Here is a 24773-nt window from a genome sequence, read left to right on the forward strand (position 1 = left end):
GCTGAGTAAACTTCACAAAACCGTGTGAAGTCAAGCGTTTCACTTTCGAAGAATAAAGAGAACAACACAACGTGGCGACATCACACAGCCGGGCAGTGACTCGTGTGTGCGTGTGAAGTCCCTATTGTTCCTGAGCGTTGCGTTGTCATTGGTAACGTCATTCTGGCGTAACAATTGGAAGCCCAACAAATCATGCTGGCAATCCCCCTCAGCTATAAAAGAGCAAGGACAAGGAAGATAATAACACTAACATTAGTTTATAGACTGTGCAGGAGAGCATGGATGTAAATCATGACTTGTTCATTAGAGCCTACAGGCATATTGCTCCTTCACCAAAGCGTAAACAACAAAATGTTCAGGATTTGAATAATATTTTGGGTGGTAGGCTGTTTGCATGCAACAGATAATCCTATGTTCTCTGTATAAAAAAAGGTCAGTTTAAAACAATGCATGAAACATCAAGATCAAGTTTTATAACCACTGTTATATCAAAGTTATTAACAATTTGCTCGTACACTTTATATTAATATGGTGGCGTTAAAGGGACATCGCAAATGGACGCCAATATTGACGCCAATATTTGCGACTTTTACCCCAAGTTGCAAATATTGACGCCAATATTGACGCCAATATTCACGACTTGGCCCAAAGTCGCAAATATTGACGCCAATATTCACGACATGGGCCCCAAGTCGCAAACCCGCTGAGGCGTGAATATTCATTGTTTTTTTAGCAACCTAGGTAGCTGGGTGGGCAAGAAAATAGTCTGGCGCACTGGTCCCGATCTCGCTCGCGCGCTCTGACAATAATATCGTTCAGCATTGTGATTTGCGTGCACTGACGACTGCCAGGATGTAAGTTCGACTAACAAAAATGGAGACTGAAAATCGGGAAAATATAATTGTATTTCTTATTAAAGCCCAGTATCATTACTTTCATTTACCCTGCCACCCCCCCCCCCCATCATTGTTGACTTGCAACACATACAACAAGGACTACTCGTGCTGCGCCGCGCCATGCGTAGGAAAGTACAGCCAGAGATCGGTGGGTCTGGGTGCCAGACTGTGTGGGAAACAGACTCCCCAAGTTGCTTTAAAAAAAATTCACGCCTGAGTGGGTTTGCGACTTGGGCTATGTCGTGAATATTGGCGTCAATATTGGCGTAAATATTTGCGACGTGTAGCCCATGTCGTGAATATTGGCGTCAATATTGGCGTCAATATTTGCGACATAGGGCCCATGTCGTGAATATTGCCGTCAATATTGGCGTCAATATTTGCGACATAGGGCCCATGTCGTGAATATTGGCGTCAATATTGGCGTCAATATTTGCGACATTTGACCCATGTTGTGAATATTGGCGTCAATATTGGCGTCAATATTTGCGACATAGGGCCCATGTCGTGAATATTGGCGTCAATATTGGCGTCAATATTTGCGACTTTGGGCCAAGTCGTGAATATTGGCGTCAATATTGGCGTCAATATATATTTGCGATGTCCCTTTAAAGCCACCATATATTAATGTTTGATTATTATCGATACAGTATAAGAGCACCATTGTCTGAAGCTGAATTAAACACGTAGTCAGCAAAAGCATGCTAATTGAAACAACTCACAAACACACGCGCACAACCTTTTTTTTTAAAGAAGAAAAAGAAGAATTCTTAGTTTTAGACGTTGATGGGAATGCCCAAGGAAAACCCACGTAGTCAGGTATGGACATAAAACCAAACCACATGCAAGGCCTTGGTCCGGGAATATGGTGCACAGAGTTGAAAGGCAGGGAGAAGGATCGATGAACCTAATTAATATGAACCACCCTGAAAGCCTTTGGGCCTTATTTTAGTCTTTAAATGTTTTTAAACTGTTGCTTTGGGTTTTCGGTGCCACTTCATAAAAATCAAACTGAGAACATTCCACCTAAATAGCGAACAGTTGTTTTTAATCTGGCAATTGTTTTCACTAAATCTGAGACTAGGGAATAATGTTCTCACATAAAAAATGCCACTGGCTTAGCCGTTACTTACTTACTAATTCATCTATATTTTCTAATTCGTATTGTTCGTTTGTTTAATTATTAGTCCCTTTGTTTACCCGCATGTTCTGCTCCAGCGTTAAACCTTTATATCTACCGTAACAGTAAGTATTAATTTTATTCATTCGTCTATTTAGTGCTGTTATCCTGTTTTGTTTTGTATTGTTGTAACTGGCACATACACCACAAGTCTCGGCTTTTAGGGTGATGCCTCCATGTGAACGTGGAAATAAATGGTATATTGATAGACTGATTGATTGATTGTTTGATTGATTGAGAAGGGGGAAGGAAGTGGACACAAATATTTTAAGGATGTTCGGTAAACTAAAATCCCAGTCATATGTTATTTCCAGAAACAAAAAACTCCCCGTTTTTCACAAACAATAAGCTTAGACACAACACTGATATTAAAACATTCTTCGGTGGTAAAAAACAAAAAACAAAAAACAATAAACAATAATAAACAAAATGCCTGAAACGAAAGAAGGACTTTAGAGGCGCATTAGTTTTTGAGAGCTTGCTTTTCAATGAAATTTATTAGACAAATCATATTTGCTGTTAAACAGCTTTTTTTTAGTATTGGCACTACATACTTTCTATCTCACACAAGTAAACCACGTACTGAAATTTAGCAATTTGAAGAGATAATTGTAATTAATATCATGTTAAAGATACCATGTCAGATTTTGGCCGATTTGACCCCAACATTGTTATTTAAAATTCAATACGTATTTTGATGGGGGTCGAGCAAGTTACAAGCTTTCATTTGAGCCATTGCTCGAAAAGGTCCGCCAATTATTAGTAGCAGTGTAATAAAGTGCTCAAAATTAGTTTTTGTCGGGATCCCGGCAATATATCACGTGACCAATTCTTATGTGTTTTATAAGAAACGTTTTAAATTTTTGTCATGGTTCCATTAAAAGTAAAAGTTAAACTTTTTTTCGTTAGAGCGGGTGATACTCTTAGAAACACCATTCACTGAAATTTTTTTATTTTTAATGTTTGGGGCCAAAAATCTGACATAGCATCTTTAATAAAATATTTATATAAGGAAAGCCAAGTACTGGTAATCATTTGGTCAACAAAATTTGAAGAGGAATACAAAAATATTGAAAAAACATTTTTAGTTAAATTGTCTCTCGTCTCGAGTAAAATATTGTTAAATTTTCTTTTATGATCTTTCAAAGCTGCAAGTGGCATTTAGACAAACCATTAATTACAGCCTCGACACAATTATTACAAATGAATCTAGCATGAGAATCATCAGTACAAAACTTACATAGCGCCCTCTCTTGACCTATAAAGTTGAACTTGTTGTTTTTGCTTGCAGGTTTTCCAGGTAATTTCTGACTAAAATGTGGTAAACGTCAGTTTTTCTATATTGCAAGAAATTGAAAACTCCTTAAAAAAAAGCATTCAATTTCATTTAAAGGCACTGGACACTATTGGTAATTACTACAAAATAACCTTTAGCCTAAAAACTTACTTGGTAAACGAGCAATGGAGAGCTGTTGATAGGCCTTGTCAATGTAAAACAACATTGTTGAGAAAACTATTTGGCCAGATTTTTGCAAACAAAAAACAATAATTCACCCCAAATATCAAACAAAAGCATCCTCATAAAATAGACAAATTCATTACCATCCGGCCAAAAATACATTGACTGATCATGACCACATTTCACACATTCAAATCCATCAGAAAACAAGCTGCCATCACAAGAAAGATACATTGCGCATTTATTTATGTGTATGGCATTTGTTGATTGAGGGGTTCAGATGACATTGTTAGGTTGTTTCTATGGTGGGTCGAACTTATCTATTCTATGGGGCAGGGAAATGAGATATTATTTATTTATTTACTTATTTATTTCCTCAAAACCTCCAATATACAGTAAAAGGGAAATAAACACGTAAAATAAAGAAACATGATAACCCCACACTCTTGGACGACCACCAGACCATATTGAAAAAAAAAAAAAAGGATTGTCAGATTATGTAATCTCTTCTGTAAATTTATCTTTCCATTTTTAGTCTGGGAAATAGCCCCTGATTAAGTCTGTAACTAAGTTTGATAACAGTACGGCAACATTTTATCAATAACAAAGAATTTCCTGCAACTATCTTATGGTGCATGCAAATACCATTTACCCATCATATATTTTACCTTCCGATTTCATCAATATAAAGATTATTATGCACCATTTAATAAAAATCTACAATTCAACTAAGACCCTGGGTAGCTCCAGCCATCACTTTTACTTCAACCCTAATTCAAACCCAGGAAATCCCTCATGTGACCATTGACGACAGCCGGGGCGTCCTGCTGGACCCAGTGGCTGGCTCCAGGAACAATCATCACTTTCAGGTCACTCACGTACTTATCGGTACCTTCCAAGAGCTTAACCTTGAGAGCCGCGTCCTGGTCCCCCCATACGATGAGTGTCGGTGTAGTAATGGTGGACCTGATCTTCGATGGGTACCTCAGAGCAGCTCGGTAGTAGTTGATCATTCCTGTCAGGTTACCTTTGTGACAACAAGTTTTACAACTCAATCAGTTATTTGCTTTCTTTCAAAGGGAATGCAAGTACAGGCCTTGAAATAACCCACAGCACCAACAGAAATTGACATGGTGTCCTGTGGTTTTGCTGTGGTGCCCTTTAAAAAGTTCCAATACAAATTTTAATTTGTTTCCCCATAGCATGCCCCTTACCAAAGGAAAGAAAATTGCTTTGCCCCTTCAAGAACGAAGTTCAAGGCCTGTAAGTAGGATTTGAAACGTTTGCATGGTGAGAGTATAATCAGGTGAGGTTTGCGATAGCACCGTGTGTAAATCTCAGAACCAACACTACTCAAAAGAGATTAACACACGGGGCTACCGCATACCGCTCCTGAATTGTACATCATTAGACTTTTCGTGAAAAATCCGTTGTTCTCAGAATCATAAACATAAAGACACGTGAATTATTTGGTTAAAAAATGTGAAGAGGAATAAACAAATAGTGAAATAATAGTATTAGTTTATCTTCTTTCTCAGGTCCACGTGTAGCATTAAAACACACCAATAATGCAAGACGCACATTGTGACTAAACAGAAAAGAATCGTAATAGAAACAATTTGGGTCACTGAGAGAACTACAGTACTCGCTAGCAAGCTAAAACCAGTCGAACAACGTGCTGAATTGTCCGGCTACGTCAGTGTCACCCGGAAAACTGAACACGGCGGAAGACTGAAACTGCCACACCAGCACTCCAGGGCCTAAATTTCATAAAGCTGTTAAGCAGAAAATACTGCTAAGCTAAGTGGGGCACCAGTTGCGACTATGTTAACTTTATGGAGTTTTGGCTGTAACCAATTTTTCTGTGCTTAGAAAAAAAAAATTGCTTACAGGTTTTATGAAACCGGGCCCTGATCAATGTTTTCTTTCGCTGCTAAAAATTACAAATCCCGTCTATAGATGGGAAGTCATACTTTTCAGCATGAAATTCTGATTTAGTGTGACAGGTGGAAAAGAATGGTATTGTGCAATATGTGTAGTGTATAGTGAAACAAAGAACACACAGGATAGTAGTTGGCTTTCAGCATGTAAACTCAGCATCCAAGTAGGTGTAAAACCCACATACCCCCAATCTAGCAAGTATAACAATTGAGGGTGCACTTCAACAAAACCAAGAACACAACAGTATGCCAGTATCCAAGGCTGCGTCAGAATTAAATCACTTTGGCTATGGCTGTTGGCTGCAGTGACAACATTGATAAATAGGACTTTTTTAGAACTCCGGTTATAGCAACAACCAAAGCTATTAAATATCAAGTTCCACAAATGACCTTTGACCTTTTAGTTTGTGTAAAACTGTGTCAATGGATGAAAGGGGTTGATATGCAGGTACAAGCTACCTTTGTAACACAAAACACAATTTCCACAGACTTACTCAGTTTGAAGATAATGATGGTAGAAGGCTTCCCTTAGTAATTTCTAAAAAACTACAGCACCTCAGCAAGTAATATTTTGAGAGAAGCTTTCTACCGTCATTACCTCCAAACTGTTTAGTTTAGGGTCTGTCTGTGGACATTGTGTTTTGCGTTACAAAAAGTACCCAGGTCCTTTAATGATTGAATTTCTATTCCATCAATTTGTTTCTTACAGACTGTGCAAATCTGAAAACCTTATAGAAACCTTTTAGAAAAGTTTGTGTGTGAAGGAAACAAAATTACACACTTTACAAGGTGCAAGTGTTTGAATATCACATCCCTGGCTGAATATTGATCTAGCAACTGTTATTCAAATGTATATTTGGTTTGTGGTAACACCATGTTTATATCAACTTGCTGAGTAGATAATGTACTTTTGAGAGCTTTAACATAATCATTACACTCGGCAAGTACATTTATGCACTTGGTGTTACCACAAACCAAGTATACATTGATACCCCACTATGCAATGGCTCAAATCCAATATTATTCAATATGGTTTTTGCAAATCTGAGATCTGTTTTTTACCTTTGTGACTAGTGGAATACTTGAACGCCTCGATGTCGTCAGCAGTCATATTCTCTCTGTTTTTAAGGCCCATTTCTCTCGACAAGAAAGTTCCCTTTATTATTCCATAATCCTCTATCTTGCAATTTAACTCTGGCAAGAAAGGTAGCTGGAAGAAGAAAATGTACCTGAAAAAACCAAAAAAAAAACCCACATAATTATCTTGCTTACCAGAAACAGGTTACCAGCCAACATTCCCTAAAGTTTAAATTGCGACTGGTGCCTCACCCAACTTTTGCTTTTGCAAAGAAATTGTGCAGTACTGAGTGATGTTTCCATCTAGAATAATGTCCAAACTAAAAAAGAAATTTAAGAGCCCTCACAATAACATTGCTTGCTTGATTGCTGCAACCATGGAGCAATTCCTTTGTATTGCTCCATGCTGCAACCAACCTAATATAAATGTGCACAAAATCTGTGACAAAACAAAACTCTTTATTGTTGCTTTCTCGAAAACTTTAAATTTGAAATTTCCACAGATTCTATTAACGATGAGTTACTGAAAAAGTATAGAGCATGGGAATCAACAAATTCTTAGCTTTTATCTGTCAGGTAAAAGGTGCTGGAAAGGGTAAATTTGTGTTTAAAATGCTGTGATGTTTGAATACATTTTGACTAAATAAAAACACAAATGAGGCATTTTTGCATCCTAAACGTTTCTCATCACCAAATTTACAACAATAAAAAACATTGCAGAATTGGCAACTGTAATGTAATCATTACACTCGGCAAGTACATTTATGCACTCGGTATTACCACAAACCAAATATACATTGATACCCTACTATGCAATGCCTCAAATCCAACTTAATACAATTTAACACAATCACCCATTATTGTAAAATTTCACAGAAAAGTTTGACAATTATTTTTTTACTGAAAACACAAATGCTGGTACTCTTCAGAAACCTGTTGCCAACATAAATTCTTCAGGATTTATTACACAAAGGTTAGAATCAATGGGAAGGCCATTCCACATTTATAATTTAGTTTGATCACTTCTAAAGGCTGGTACATGTACATTGTACTTTGTGCGCGTCTGAGGGTTGCAGCCACTTTGTTAAAAGGGTCTGGGTACTGTTTGTACGACACAAAACACATGCCACTTCTCTTAAGGTATCTTTGCTGAGGTGCTGTATTTTTTTAATGAGTTTCCACGACTCTCCTGAAACATTGCTGTGTGATTTTTAACTTTTGTCTCAAAAACCTTATGACTATTAATAAAACTGTAACTTCTACAGGTAAACTATATTGCATACATCTTTATTTAAAGCGAGTATGGATTCATTTCATGGCAAAAATAAATGATCTACAAAAGGTATCAAAACAAGCGTTGTACATGTATGCCATGCAAAGCAACTGATTATTACCCCTTCTCATTGGGCCCCTATATTTTTCTGAAACAACCATTTCAACTCCTTTGGAGTATGCAAAACCAGCAGCCAGATAAGCACACAGGTTGATCATCATTCACATCAACAATCTCTACCCTTGCAGGTATCCATATGATTTACTGACGAAAAGCATTTAAAGACACTGGACACTATTGGTAATTGTCAAAGACTATAGTCTCCACAGTTTGTGTATCTCAACATATGCATAAAATAACAAACCTGTGAAAATTTGAGCTCAATCGGTCGTCGAAGTTGCGAGATAAGAAAAAACACCCTTGTCGCACCATGGTCACACAAAGTTGTGTGCTTTCAGATGTTTGATTTCGCGACCTCAAATTCTAAATCTGAGGTCTCGAAATCAAATTCATGGAAAATTAATTCTTTCTCGAAAACTACGTCACTTCAGAGGGAGCTGTTTCTCACATTGTTTTATACTATCAACCTCTCCCCATTACTCATAATCAAAAAAGGTTTTATGAAATAAATTATTTTAAGTAATTACCAATAGTGTCCACTGCCTTTAAGTATCAAGCTTATTGACACAAATGTCACACTGGATTAAAGGCAGTGGACACTATTGGTAATTGTCAAAGACTAGCCTCCACAGTTGGTGTATCTCAACATGTGCATAAAATTACAAACCTGTGAAAATTTGAGCTCAATCGGTCATCGAACTTGCGAGATAATAATGAAAGAAAAAAACACCCATGTCACATGAAGTTGTGTGCGTTTAGATTGTTGATTTCGAGACCTCAAGCTCTAAATCTGAGGTCTCGAAATCAAGTTTGTGGAAAATTACTTCTTTCTCGAAAACTATGGCACTTTATACCATCAACCTCTCCCCATTACTCGTCACCAAGAAAGGTTTTATGCTAAAAAGTATTTGAGTAATTACCAATAGTGTCCACTGCCTTTAAAAACCATCCTTGGAAGACTCAGCCACTAGGACCCAATTTCATCGAGCTGCTTAACAGACGATACTGCGCAAGTTACCTTTTTGCATAGCACTGCTTACTGAGTGTAAGCACAGAAAAAGGCTCACTGACCTCGAGTGCTTACTGTATAAAAATGACCGACATAACATTGATGGTGAAAGGGGAAGCTGGTCACCTAATTTTCTTGCGAACCCTTGTAATAAGCTTATGCTTTAGCAAATTGTTGCTGCAATTAGTTAGTATAAAAATTTGCTTACCAGTAAAGTGGCCCAGACATGGATTTGATGAGCCAGACCACTCAGCCTGACATACTTGTGGAAACTGATGAGGACTATGAATAATATGGGGCATCACGAAACCAAGAGGACACTTACCAAGAAGCCAGAATCTGTTGCCAATAGCCGGCTAACATGTGATCCATCATGCATCGAGGATGTGGTATATTCATCACGATCAACTTGTCCACAGTATCAGGATACGAGTCTGCTACTTGCCAGGCTACAGCACCGCCCCAGTCATGGGCAACCAGGATGCACGAACTATAACCCAAACTAGCCACAACGTCATTGATATCAGCTGAAAAAATAAACCCATACAAAATCACTTAGCAATTCCAGCTTCTTTAATAACAATAACAATAAAATACAATAAAAAGAGCTGTAGAACATTACTTTGAATTTATTTTAATACTATCACCAGGGCCCAATTTCCAAGAGCTGCTTAAATGGCAAATACTGCTTACACATTTTCAGCTAAGCAGAATCATTTTATGGAGATGCTTCAGCACGAAAAGGAGCTCAGCACAAAAACAATTAAGCTTACCAGATTTAGGTTACCAGCCTAAACACAATGTCATGTGTACCATTTGTGACTGGTATCCTTCTGCTTGTTTTCTCTTAGCAGAAGTTTATCTTTAGCAATACTTTCAGCTAAGCAGGTCTTTGAAAATTGGTCCCCAGATACAAGTCGCACAAACTGTACCGGTACATACATGTAAAGCATGGTAGTTGGGTAGGTAACCCTTTTCCGGTTAGAATTATTTTGTTTTGTCTAGCTACCTTTTTGTGCTGAAGCTAGCACCATGAAATTGCGCTCAGTAGTCTAAAGGTTAAGACAACTGGTTCGATTCCCACTCAGGTTGCCTGTGGAGTTTTTTCCCTAAAAACTCAGAAGTAATGAGTATTCTTCCTTTGGTTAACGCACATTGGTAAAAAATTTGTAATTATGGTATTTACCATAACAAATTTGTTATCCTGATTCTAATTCATATCATAAAGAACAACTTAACAGTAATTTATAATATCTGGGTTTTAACCCACACACCAATGTGTGATATTTTTCTCAGTGCTTCCCCAAATCCTGCAGAGAAAAAAATATATACAGGCTTCTCACAAGTAGGATTGGAACCTATTCCCCTTCATTCTAAAGGAGATTTCTTAACCACTAAAGAAACCGAATGTGACTGGTGGCGGCAGATAGGTTTTAATCCTATTCAACCATCCACTGTAGTCTTTAATGCTAAATAAACTATGCCAGTCTGCAATATGATATCATTTGCTGAAAGAGAACACAGGTATACTGATCTACCAATCGGTTTGTCATGAAACTTGCAAAATGCTACGGCAGATTAAAAATAAAGAACATATAGCCATTCAGTTTTGGTCTCCTACAAAAACCAGGTGTATGGAGTGATCTGTCATCAAGTTGTGATTGAAATAACTGTTGCGGTATTTAACCTAGGGTTGACTTCACAAAGAGTTAGGAGAAGTCCTAACTTAGGACTAGTCCTAGGAGATATTAAAAACGTATGGCTAGTCCTAAGTTAGGACGAGTAACTTGTCCTAACTCTCTGTGTGTAATTCGCCCCTGGTTCAGGGGTTAGATTTTTTATCGATACAAAAATTGTATGATCCTCACCAGCAAGTTTTTTCACAGAGTAGTTGGCGACACCAATGGGAGTGTCGGAAGTTCCATAACCACGCTGATCAATGGCAACAACCCTGTAAAAGAAGAATGGAACCTAGTTATCTTTTCCCTTCAAATACATCTCTATTGATCATTTAATCCTAAAACGGGAGAACATATGATAATATTAAAACTTGTTTGATTTTGATATGACACAGTCTGTTCTAAAGTTGACTGCAAACACACAATGAAGTGATAACTTGATGTTCAGGTTTGTGATGCAGTGCATAAGGTACGAGTGCATGATTGCTGAAATGGATCATAAACAGTGTTGTGGCCACGGTGGGCAGCACCGTGCAGGCCTATACACACAACTCAAAATCTCTGAGCAAAGTACATGTACATTGAGTCGCCCAGCACAGATTTCCACACGATAAATAAAAATGTTGTCCACTGTGCATTTATCTCAGACACAGCTTATGATACCAAGTATCAAATGACACAGAGAAAGAACAGGAGAACACCAGTCAAAAGGCCATTCAACTTATTGCATGGCCCCATACAATGAAAAGGTTGGGAAACCGGCCATCATTACTACCTGAAGCTTGCACTTCAGCAATGATGACCCTATTAAACATTAAAGTAATTTTGTTGAACTGCTCGCCCTTGCTCAACTAAAAACAGGTACTTGATCAAATTTTATTTTTTGAAGGGAATGCTATTTAATCTTGTTTATAATGTATTTGTTTACCATATTTGCACTTTTCTAAATTTTTTGTATTTATCGATTCAAAAATCAGGCCCCATTCCCCAACCTTAAGGCTTTGAAAAACTAAAAACACTTTTGACGTTGACGGCGTACGTCAACATTACAATACTTTGATGTCATGCGTGTGAGTTTGCTTTGTTATACCTCTATGCTGCAACAAAGCGGCTGATACAAATGGGAGCTCTCCCACTTATGACATAACATGAGCGATGACATAAAAGAACTTTTCGGGAATCTTTTAGAAAAGCACTGGATAAGGGTATTAAAATTGTTTTGTTTTTTTCACATTAAAATCTATTTATACAGTCATATGACTCGATTTCCTTATTGATTGAAAACATTTCAAATGAAATTCAGCAAAGTTCACGACTTTTCGCTCAAGTTCCTGTTTAACCAATTTTTGATTGAGAGCCCACCACTTAAATTGGTCTAGCTACAGCCCTGATCACCACAAACTAAAAACTAGAGGTTATAAAAAAAAACTTACTTGGTGCATTCGATTAGCTTCCCTGTGTCAACCCCGCTGTGCTCATTTGGGTGAGCTCCTGACAAAAGCTAATTGAACGATGTCATGCACCGCGGGCCAGCCCCAAGTGACCCATTCTACAAGCAGGACACTTGGGGCTGACCCAGGTGAGCCCCTGGAATGACGCCAAAGCTATTTGAACATACCCGGGGCAGACCGAGGTTGACCCAGGGAAGCTAATCGAATGCACCCATAATCTTTTCTGATGGTTTGTATCTTTAAAGAAAGTTTAAAGATGAAGAAAGTTCTATGAAAAAAAAAAAATGAAAACAAAAAAACAGGAACAAAATCAAAGCTAAAGAACCGACGTTTACCTGTAGTCTTTCTTAAACTCCATCATCTGAAACCTCCAAGAGTACCAACACTCTGGAAAACCATGTACCATCAGCATCAATGGTTTATCTTCATCACCTACGGCAACATAGTGTAGACGCACATCCTATCAGTAAAACAAAAATCATTTAAAATTTAATAAAATGACACTGTGAACTACAAAAAACAGCAAAACATTAATGGCCTCAGGTTTTGCCCCTAGTAAAAATGACAAGGGCTGACACGTAACAAAAGCAGTCAAGTAAAAAGATGTGAACAAAGATTGACAGAATACAGGACTTCATAAAAAGCACCTGGGATTTTTTTTTTTATAGATAACAGTAATTCTAGCTTTTGGGAAGTAACCTCAACACCAAACAAGTCCCTTGGTAAATGTTTACTCCTCAATTTGCACAAACACTCCTTTTTTATAACACAAATGGAAAGTCTCCTGACGATGTCTAGAGCAAGCTCGTCAAAACGTTGAGATCTCAACCAAATCAGAACTGACTCCGCGGCAGTACAGTTAATTACGATCCTATGAGCTAAAGTAGTAGTCCAAGTCTATTTTCTACACCGCATCCGCCCTGGTAATAGTTAAAAGCAGGACAGTTCTTTTCAGAACTAAGAAGTCTCCCGAACCCCGATTATCTACTCCGCGGCAGTAGAATATAGCAAGACAGTTCACTAAGAACAAACTCTACCTGGCAAGTAGATACACACATGGTGTTACCGCAAACCAAATATACACAAATGGAAAGCTTTTTGGGACGCTAGGTGGCAGCAGACTTACCAACTGAACACATTGTTCTTCAGGGTTCGAGTTTGGGGGAAAAATCCACAAGCACAGGGTTTGTTGCTCGACAAGTTAATTTAACTGGTCCAAAAATGTTCTGGTCTAACAATTTAACACGCATACTTAATGTTCTCCAGGGTTCGAATTTGGGGGGAAAATCCACAAGCACAGTGTTTGTTGCTCGAAATGTTAGCTGGTCCAAAAAAGGTTCTGGTCTAACAATTTAACACGCATACTGTTTATATTTGAACAAGCACCAAGATAAATTCGTCTTCTATAATTTCTTATTATTAAATTGAAAAATACAAGACTGCTGAACTTGTCCAGTCATGAGCTTACATGCCCGATATTAAAGAGAATTGGTTTCAGTGTTAATTCGAGCCCTGCAAGGAAGTGTGCACATGCTCAGGATTGTGTGAACAATGAAAAATTGCCTGGTGTGCTGCCACCTTCTAGGGTCCCAACTCCAAAAGTCCCCATTGACATATGAGGTTGGTTAATAAAAAATAATAAAAAAACATTTAAGCAAATGAAAACAAAAAAGTATGAAAAAAGAAAAAAAAGAAAAGAAAAAAAATTTGGTCTGGTAAAAACATTTCTGATTATGAGCTTCATAGTAGCGGCCCTATGATTATGCAACTTTTGGGTGAAGTGACTATTATACAAAAATGTAGTTGAGTTTTGGGCCAAACATTCTTCAGAAGAGAATTCAGTTTCTCTAATGTGGCATTGTCGGAGGTTAAACGTACCTTAAGTCTTAAGAATCCATGCGTTCCAAGTTCTGGGTTTTGCATACATTCTGGCATTTTCTCTCGATCATGCCAGGCAAATACTGCCTTTGGTCCTTTCTTGATGGTTTTGACGAGGATACCAAAACTGACCATGAGAGCCCCAAAGAGGGCATAGGTCAACGTAAACAACGCTTGAACAATAACAGCAAAAAGTCCACGTGCCATTATGATTGTTCAGGTTATTCACTGCTCTGGAAATAATGTACAGTAGGAAGAAAAATTAAAACATGGCATTAACAATGTGTCACCTTAAAGATGCTAGTTGTACAGAAAGAGTTTAATATAATAGAAGTAACATTTTAAAGGCAGTGAACACTATTGGCAATTACTCAAAATAATTATTAGCATAAAACCTTAATTGGTAATGAGTAATGGGGAGCTGTCGATTCGGATAGTATGAAACATTGTGAGAAACGGCTCCCTCTAATGTAACGTAGTTTTCAAGAAAGAAGTTATTTTCCACAAATTTGATTTCAAGACCTCAGAATTAGATTTTGAGGTCTCGAAATCAAGCATCTAAAAGCACACAACTTCATATGACAAGGGTGTTTTTTCTTTCATTATTATCTTGCAACTTCGACGACCAATTGAGCTCAAATTTTCACATGTTTGTAGCAGGTTTTATGCATATGTTGAGATACACCAAGTGAGAAGACTGGTCTTCGACAACTATATCTTAAATATGTGACCACCCACCACCAATGGGCTGTAAAGTTGACACTTTTACTGTCATGGGCCTAATGCATTTTTGGAGAGAGTGTGTAATCAGCTTCAAAATGATCCCATCCACATTTAAATCAGACTTTTCTTGACGAAGTTATGATTTCTCAAAGCCACCTACTTTTTTATTCAGATTTGTCAAAGTTTCTTGAAAACCCAAAAATTTAATAGGCTCTGCAATGTACAAGTGCGACTTTACAGCCCATTGGTGGTGGATGGTCACATATGTGAATAGTTCTCTAAAATTGACATACCAACCATTTCCTTCATCCATGGACTGTGAGTATAATAATTAAAGAGACACAACAAAGGTTTTGGAAATTTAATTTCCCAAAAAAGTTTTGAATTAATACACCATCTGTCAAATCTAACTGTGATTATTTGTTAGATTTTTCTTTTATTAAAGACACCGGACACTATAATGGTAATTGTCAAAGACCAGTCTTCTTACTTGGTGTATCTCAACATGCACAAAATAACAAACCTGTGAAAAGTTGAGCTCAATTTGTCGTCAAAGTTATGACAGAAAAAACACACTGGTCACACGAAGTTGTGTGCTTTCAGATGCTTGATTTCGTGACCTCAAATTCTAAATCTGAGGTCTCAAAATCAAATTCGTGGAAAATTACTTCTTTCTCGAAAGTTGAAAACTATGTCACATCAGAGGGAGCCGTTTTTCACAATGTTTTATACCATTGAGGCGAAAACTGCCTTGCGTTTTAAGTTTAATTATAGAGTTGTTGAGACAATTTAAATTCTAACTCTTTATTTATAATGTCTTGGTAATTTACCATTATTGTAATTTTAACTTCAGCTTTAATTAAGTGTTGACACACTTGGTTGTGCCTATTGGACTGTGCGTTCGCATGCGCATTACGCGCACGCTTACAAACTGCTCGCGCACGCTACCAAATGTGTTTACATTTGTGTTCTTTGTGTATGAACCATACCCCACCCCGGAATCAATAAGAATGAACCATTTTTGTAGAGCGCATCACAATCACAGACAAGTCTCTAAGCGCTTTGAGATGAAAACAAAAGAGAAGTAAAAGTTAATAGAGATGTGAAGTAAATACAATAAGCAAATACACTATTGTGACGCAATTGGGGTGGACCGACACAAGTCTAATCTGTGTGTTTCATAAGGGGTCATGAACTTTTATTGCATTTATAAGTAGGCCGGATTACGGATGGAGAGGTCAGTGGCGCGAGTGTCGGGTCTTTTTTACCACTCCGGTAGCAGCGGGCTTGTCGCTGGGCAGAGGCAGACAGGCAGCGGCCAATCACAGGGTGGTTGGGCGGTGCCTGTGTGCATGCGGTGTCTGCATGCCACGGCTTGCTTCTCAGGTGAGGCCCGGGAAACCAGTCAGTGTGATTTTGGCAAGTGATGGAGTAACAAGTGTTATTGCTAGCAGGAGTTGTGTGACGGGCTGTGGAATACGGGATGGAAGTTTCGGTGCTACGGTAAATCCAACGGGACATGATGCTGCCTCCGACCCAACTTCTCCCTATTTCTAGGCCCCGTCAACAGCTTGCAGAGTGCAGTGTTCGGGAGACGGATCCAGTACAGCTCTGTGCCGGTGTGCTCTGTTAGTTGTGTAAATTGTTTGCTTACGATTGTGTTGCTTTGATTTGAGTAGCCTGTTAGAATAGTTGTGACGAAGTGGCAGCTGGTAGTTGAGTTCACAGGGAACTTGGATGACGTTGATCACAAAGATCGACGCTCAGAGTGACCTCAACGGGGTTGATGAGTGGTTGTTCATTATCAGTTGAGTAGTCCAGCTTATTAGGAAACTCAAATGAGATGAGGCAAAACAGTCGCTGTGCTAGGGCGTGCATTTTGGTTGCTAAATTTGCTAGCTAGTGCATACTGGATCGGTCCTCCGAGGAGTGCACCCGGGAACCGGAAGCCAGGTTTGTTAGGCCAAATAAAATAAAAACACAAGTTTTTCGTCCCCGCCCGCATCCTTTTTTGGGGCCGCATCCTTTTTTTTTACTATTTAATATTTTAGAATTTATTAAATTTTTAAACCCATCTTTTCAAAAGCACTGGCCTAGGAGCTTTTTCCGAATCTAATGTGATGCTCTCGAACACTTGTAACCGTGTGTTTCGTAAAACAATATTAGTGAATGCCTACCAGCAAATCTTTCATGTATTTTTAGTGTTATCCGATCCTGGTGCTAGTATTAACACAGGTCCTCATGCAACTAAATAGGTATAAAATAAGTTTGCGGTTGATTCAAACTGAAAAATTGGTGGCCTGTTTGATTTGAAATACTAAGCGGCCGTCTTGAAAATAACCAATAATGAGGCCCTCATCCTCCTCTTTTTTGAAAAATCCAGACGATCAACTGGTATTTGTTTTATTTGGCCTTAAAGGAATTGTGAAAGGTTTGTGAAAGGATTGGAGAAAGTGAGATGCCAAGGAGGCAATTAAAGAGTTCCCAAACCCCCAGAGATATATCCAACCCTGCCCCCGGAGTGCAACAGACAAACAGTAACCGATCGGGCGGTAGATTTTCACCCATACGAGCCTGCAGCCTTAGCCCAAGACTGCTCCTAGTATTCCCGGGGTCTGAGGTACAATTTGGATTCGGGATAATGGGAACTTTCAGCCCTGCGGTCAAACTTCACCCCGGACTCCTGAACTCGAATTAGTCTCGCGGGAAACCCACCACACTATCAACCTCTCCCCATTACTCGTTAGTTACCAAGTGAGGTTTTATGCTAATAATTATTTTGAGTATTTACCACTTACAATATAGTGTCCACTGCCTGTTAGTTTTTTTAAGTTCAACTTCCATCGCATCAGGCCCATTCCACGTTACATGTGTTACAGTTCGGACAGTATTTTATGTGTATTGAGGCCTGCTGGAAAAAATACTAGACTTACCCTGTCACAAATATGTAACTAAAATCTTCTACAGGTACACACTGGCTGAAAATTTTTAAAAATTGTTGAGGACATTTGAGTGACAGTTGTACAAGACTTCTTGTGAGCGTTACGTGTGTTTCTCAGAAAGAAAAAAAAAACTAAAACTAAAGTTCCGGTGAAAACTCTGTGACTTGCAATGAGCTTTTGAATGGGAACTATTGTGCATTATGTAGATGAACTGTGTCCCTGTCCAATAATTAGTTGTAGTGATCTACCCTAAACCAACTGCAAAGCGTGAGCTAATTACTAAGCGCGAGCGGGCGCGCGGTTGGTTTGGAATTAAGAATATTGTGATTTAGAAGATAATTAATAACAAGGTTTGGAATAAAGAAAAGGAATGTAAGAAGAAGAGGTTAGTTTGAGCTAGACTGGAGAACAGGAGGGTTCGAGAAGAGAACTCTTAATAAAATCATTTATCGTGACATCAACTTACTTTTGAGTTCAACTTGTCATTTGTTTGTTTTGTGGCGAACTTTAATTATTCAACGTCAACTTCAAGTTCAAGCCCTCCCGATTAACTTAATACTACTACTACTCCGCACGTACGTGAGGAAGAAGGACCCAAACCCAACCAAGAATATTACATTACCATCAGAAATGTGTGTGTTAGAAATATCCACATTTTTATTTGAATGATAGACCAGGTTCCCATCAGCCAGCTATGTCCACATTACCAAAAACACTAAAGAATCTGTCCTTGTGTGACCCAACAATTGTTGAACAAGTGTAAGCAATAAAAAGAACCCGTTTTTGGATAGTTTATGCATTAAAACTAAGGTCAGGAAACTTGTATAAATAACATACGTAACATTGTCTGTAACACACAGGACGTTATGTGTGTTAGGGCCTACATGTTTTGTAAGCTGGGTTGTAAAGAACTGGTTTATAAATTTCGGGATTTTCTTTTATGGTACAGTACTACTGTACCATAAAAGAAAATCCCGAATACTGTACCATAAAAGAAAATCCTGAAATTTCTAATAAACCAGTTCTTTGCAGCGGCAAGGTTTACACAATGTATGCTGATTTAGAGGCCAATTATTCGCTATTTTCCAAAGCCGGTCTATATCCTGGTGTCATGTGTTTTCAGTAGGATAACAGGAAATTGTTCACAATCAAAAACTAATTTTTTTTTTTCAAATCATATATCCAATTTTTTTACAATAACACTTTCACTTCATGGTGTGTTGAAATTTGTAAAGTTTTGGTTTTACGTTGCGAGAGACAGTCCGCCATTAACAGTGCTTATGCATGCACGACATTGGAGCAACGTCATATGTTTTCACACCTTTCATTGGTTAGTATTTTATTGAATATTCAGAAGCTAGTATGGCGTGCAAAATAAATAAAAAATATTATTCAATTACTACTTAACAAATTTAATTACATTTTTGTCCTAAGGCATTATGGCTACTATATTAGAATCCAGAGATATCATAAAGCATGAAAGTAAAACACCCCACCCCCCCTTGATGCACTCACACTTCATAACAATCCGTTTTCCCCCATTTCAGGGGCCAATTTCACTAACGTCTATGTTTGCGATCATCGCTAACACAATTGCGATGAGATCGCAAACCTCAAATCCATCACAATTGCGATGTCGCTAATTCTGCGTTTCACTAAAGTCATCGCAATTGCGATGACGTTAAAAGGGAAATAAAGTTTTTGTACGAGGCTAATAGCAGTGACCTTTGACATCCCGCAACAAAATCGTCGGTCGTCGCTCGAAATGAAATGGCATTGTGCAGTTTATATGTAAGTCGTTGTCATGTTGGTGCCTACGAACTATTGTGGACGATGTTTAGGCATTCATTTACAAAGGGTTAAAGCATTTATAGGCCTATGGCCTCTATTATAATTTTAGATTTTAATAAACAGTTTTCGTAAATCTGTTGTTACGGTGGGGTTGATGAAAATTCTGACATATCTGTCTAATAATATAGCTTCACACTGTCAGTTTGCCAATACATTACACATTTTTTTTTTTAAATGATGGTTAAAATAATCGAACCCATATAGTATCTCCTTTTTACCGATATTAAGGGGCTCTTTGCTGCAGTTGCGTCGCTGATAGTTGTCATCGGCAATCTGAGTCTACCAGGTAAAAGACCGCAAGACTAAAATAATGTAGCGCCACTCATTTTACTCTAAATCACGGGCAATTTATACGTCAAAACGTACACCGCTATAACTATAAGCACATAATGGCGCGATGTATCATAAGTTTGCGATGAACTTTTACTTTGCGACCACTAACATGTCATCGCAAGATTGTCATCGCTAAATAAAACTTTGCGACGAGTATATTCATCGTTAAGTTTTAGTGAAATCGTCGGCTAAAAATCCATCGCTAAGTTGCGATGGATTTTAGATTTAGCGATCGATTTCGGCGTTTGCGATGACCAAAACGCGTTAGTGAAATCAACCCCAGACCAGTAATGTTTGGTTTCAGGAGATAAGAAACCAATCTATGATATTTTCTCTTTAATGTAGACTTAATATCTATTACGCTTTATCACAATTTATAACAGTTATGCAGTAAATAAATAAAAAAAAATTGAACTGTCATTTTCACTTAAAATATTTTAATATTTTCCCCACATTTGCACATCATAGAATCCCAAATAGTAACCACCTCACGTGATCCATCTAGTGACTAAAGCAGAATGAAACTCAATCTAGCAGATAGTAATTTTGTTTTGAACTTTCGAGGTTGGATGATGTTTCTTTGACTCATTTGAATAATGGCATAATAATGCACTAGTGATTAGTACCAAAAATCAATCATTTTATAAATGTTTGATTTGAACGACAGGAAACTTTAACAGCATGATTATTAAGCCTGATGATAATACAGACCGTGAGTAAACTGCATAGCTTCTGTCACCAGTGCAGCTTGCACAATTTCGCGGTAAACGGGAATCAAAGTTGGGGACCGAAAACATATGAGGGTCGATAATGTATGACGCTACGATATATACCTACCGTTAACCCCATGTGACCGCGTTTTGAACAATTAGTGACTTGAAATCCTTTTTACTGGGTCTAGACAAATGCAATTTTGACAGTTTTCTTGGAAGAAAAGTTTAAAAGTCTCTTTAAATCATGTAATTGTAATTTGATTATGTTTGCTATTATAAAAACCCAAGTTTAGGCTGCTTGCACAATTTTTAATGTCCAGGACTAGACCCTGTAACTGGGGCGATGTATTCCTTTTTTTTTTTCTTCGAATTTTGACATTATCGGTCGTACCTACGATAATGTCAAAATTTGAAAAAAGGAGTACAGCGCCCCAGTTACTGGGTCTAGTCCAGGACCACTTTCTGTGGAATGGGCCATCAGAGTTATTTCTTAATTTCTAGTAGCTAGTGGTAACGTAGTAGCCCCATTTGTGTGGCCAAGGATCAGCTATCCTTGCTTGGCCACACAAGTGGGGCTAAATTTCTAGTAAGTAGTAGGCTAAATAATAGTTGCAAATTGCAACGCAATAAAACCTCGACATTTACCTGATTTGCTGCTCACTGCTGTGCAAAGGCAGTCAAGTCATGGAGTTCCAAGAGGTTAATGATTAATGCTGGTATCAGTATACTACGATAGTGGTAGGCGGTCGGTCGGTGGGACCATACTCTATGGTGGGACTCGGTATCTTATCACTCAAATCACCCACAAAATAAATTTCTTCCTCAATAATGCAATGTCGAATATCGGTGTGAAGTTGGTTTCTGTAAACAAGAACCAGTTACTTGTTTGACATTCAACATTCATTTGTGCATAAATTCGAATACTGATTAGCTCATTAATTTTCTTCGCCCCAAAATGGGTGGGGCACCTGTCACAAAGGTAAACTTTATTGACTTATCTAGTTATCCTACACTCCTGCTGAGCAAAGATGCTTAGCAAGTGTTTGTGTTAGGCTTTATGAAATTGGGCTGCAGGGTACTGTACTTGTTTGTAAGGGTCCAGCAAGGACCACACCCAATGCAATAACCTGGCGAAAATGTGCAAAAATTACTTTAAATATTCTTGTGTGTTTTTTGTAATTGATCAAACCATATATAGACTATGATCAAACTGCTGTAAGAAATAGCGGTGACATTAATTTTCTGACAGATAAATTGGACAATTTTAAAGGCACATTTGGCAAAATAGTTGTTAGCAAAAATCGTACTTGGAATGGAAACAAGCAATGGTTTTTGAGAAAGAGGTAATTTCTCACTCAAATAATAAAAGACTTGAAACCTTAATTTATTTTGCATCTGAAAAACACAAAATTGTGAAATTAGTGAGGGTGTCTTTTCTTTAAACATTCTCGTGCAACTTCGATGACCAAATTGAGCCAAAGTTTTCATAAACTTTATGCATTATTATGTTGGGGTGAGGGTACTGGTCTTTGACAATATTATCAAATGTGTCCAGGGGTCGATTTCTCAAAGGTATTCCTAACTTAGGACTAGTCCTAAGCAATGCTAAGAGATAGGACTGGTCCTAAGTTAGGACCATATATAACTCATCCTAAATTAGGACTGGTCCTATCTCTTTAGCATTGCCTATAGGACTAGTCCTAAGTTAGGACTACCTTTGTGAAATTCACAGTGCCTATAAGTACAAAAGATCACCTAACATTGCATGGCTAATATCATTAAACAAGTCTTGCTTAATTGTGTGGTCACAGTGGTTGTATCAATTACACAGTAAGTTCAAGATTTTTGTAGGTGGCTCATTACACACAAATGGGCCACATCCGAAAACCCAGACTGCCCCCCCCCCCACCACCACGAGATTTAAAATTTTTGCCAGAAGGCTGCTAAATAAATTTGGCTTAATAACAATAAAACATTATTCTCTTAATTAAATTATTTTCGCACACGACCATAATTTATTGAATCAATTAACTTTGTTTGTTTATTATTACACAATCTCCACAGAATACTTAACAACAAGTGGACAACAAGAAGTAAATTATAAAAAAGAATCACAAAAGACATGGAACGTGAGGAATTGTCAAGGCCTTGTTTTTGTCATTCGGGTCAAACAATAGCCCGTTCTGTATAGCCCAGGCTCAGTACTCAAAATAAAAATTTGTATTTGTAAAAATTCATCACATCTCAATTTTCAACAATAATAATAAGGGAATCAATGTGTGGTGAAGAGGTTTTCAACTAGTGGTTTAAACCCGCGCCGAGGCCTGGACTTGATAATTTTACCGAGACGAAGTCGAGGTAAATAATATCAAGAACCGGGCCTCGGCGGGTTTAAACCACTAGTTGAAAACCGATTCAACACACTTTGATTCCCATTCATAAATACCTTTTCGGTCAGGAAACATCAACACTTCTTGGTCAAAAGGTAAAATAAATGCAAAAATTATAATTCTTCAATCATTTCTCAACACAACACCCCTCCAGCTATGAAATGGTAAGGCCCTCGGGTAAACAACTCCTTATAAGGAGATGATGTGCACGTTGCGCGTATCGCGTGATGTGGCACAACTGTTTCAGCCGTTGCTCTCAACCACTAGGAATGAAGAAACTGTCTTATAAGCGCATGTGCAAGCTCGCCGTGTCCGTAACACTTTTTACTGGTGTTATATCATCCGTTCAAACAACCCCTCGTGATGCCCTCTCGACCAATCAGAATGGATAAACTGTCTTAGGTATTTATGAATATTGGCTCTTAAGACTATGAATTTGCCTCAACAAAATTGCAGACAGTTCAAGAGGGTATAAAAAGAAAACCAAACAATTTACAAGTAAATTTATGTAGGTCATTGGTTTCAAAATTTGAAATATATCTTTCCAATCATTTTCATTCTTTTCATAGCTCTAACTTTCTAAAGAACAAAACATGATACATGTCCCTTTTGGCATGTGATGTAATTCAACATCCATAAATACCCCAGCTACAGTTTCGCTATTCATATTGGTGGAGAGCGCATCACGTGTGGGTGTTTAAACGGTTGATAATGACCAGCTGGAGCTGATTATAACAGGTTAATTTTTGATAAGTTTGTGCGGGTTGTCTCACAACCTCGTTCCCCGGGGTTGATCAAAAACTGTCTCAATGCACCACACGTACAGAGCTCATCGTCGGAAAACAAATAAGTTTTTACAGAGTTTCCTACTCTATTGCGCCTTTATCCCACGGCCACGACCCTGCCGGTTTTAAACGGCCGTTTAAGAACAATTTTAATCACATTGCCATCAAAACCTTCTTCATGTGGACATTGCTTTTATATTTGGTACTTTGGACCACAAAGGCATTTGTTACAGGTATGACATGAATCTGGGCCCAATTCAACAACTTGCTAAGCACAGAAGGTTTCCACCCAAAATAACATCAATTTTACTTAGCAAAGATATTTGTCAAGCAGTGTTTTCTGCCTAATGCAGCTTTATGAATTGGGGCACTGGTTGGAAAGATGTTATAAATGTAGGGTATCAATATTTACACTAACGTGCCTCAAAACTGTGAGGTTTTTCCAATAACTTTGTGAACTAAAATAGTCCGCCATTTTTAAGGAGTCCATAATTTGCTTCAACAAAATGGCAGACGAGCTGTAAGTGTTACTTCAAGAGGGTATAAAAAGAAAACCAAACAATTTTCAGGTAGGCCTACACATAATTTGTTTGGATCATTATTTTGTTATTTTAAAACATATTTCCAATCACATCCATTTCACAACATGCCCAAGCACTATCTGGAGCCAAAAATGCCCGACCCAAAAGCAATGCTTCCCTTTAGGCATGTGAGGTAATTCAACATTAAACAGTGAGGTTTAGTACTTTTTATCTAACCTTGTTTAAAGGCAGTGGACACTATTGGTAATTGTCAAAGACTAGCCTTCACAGTTGGTGTATCTCAACATATGCATAAAATAACAAACCTGTGAAAATTTGAGCTCAATCGGTCATCGAACTTGCGAGATAATAATGAAAGAAAAAAACACCCTTGTCACACGAAGTTGTGTGCGTTTAGACGGTTGATTTTGAGACCTCAAGTTTTAAGTCCGAGGTCTCGAAATCAAATTCGTGGAAAATTACTTCTTTCTCAAAAACTATGGCACTTCAGAGGGAGTCGTTTCTCACAATGTTTTGTACCATCAACCTCTCC

The 24773-nt window shown here is 38.0% G+C and overlaps 1 protein-coding gene across 2 annotated transcripts; it reads right to left on the bottom strand.

Moving 5' to 3' along the window:
* Positions 1-3052: 3052 nt before the first annotated feature.
* Positions 3053-21274, bottom strand: LOC117299463 (epoxide hydrolase 4-like). 2 transcript variants are annotated; one of them, XM_033783013.1, is made up of 7 exons: positions 21170-21274; positions 13963-14190; positions 12420-12544; positions 10823-10905; positions 9280-9481; positions 6538-6704; positions 3053-4562 (listed from the first exon to the last, which is right to left on the bottom strand). In XM_033783013.1, the coding sequence occupies exons 2-7, from the start codon at positions 14167-14169 to the stop codon at positions 4306-4308; spliced, it is 1041 nt and encodes a 346-aa protein (XP_033638904.1). In that variant the 5' UTR covers positions 14170-14190; positions 21170-21274; the 3' UTR covers positions 3053-4305. The 2 variants fall into 2 exon arrangements, with proteins under 2 accessions (XP_033638904.1, XP_033638897.1); XM_033783006.1 differs by having other exon boundaries at positions 13963-14195.
* Positions 21275-24773: the final 3499 nt, after the last annotated feature.

This window comes from Asterias rubens, chromosome 1 (assembly GCF_902459465.1).
Source record: "Asterias rubens chromosome 1, eAstRub1.3, whole genome shotgun sequence".
Taxonomy (NCBI): Eukaryota; Metazoa; Echinodermata; class Asteroidea; order Forcipulatida; family Asteriidae; genus Asterias; species Asterias rubens.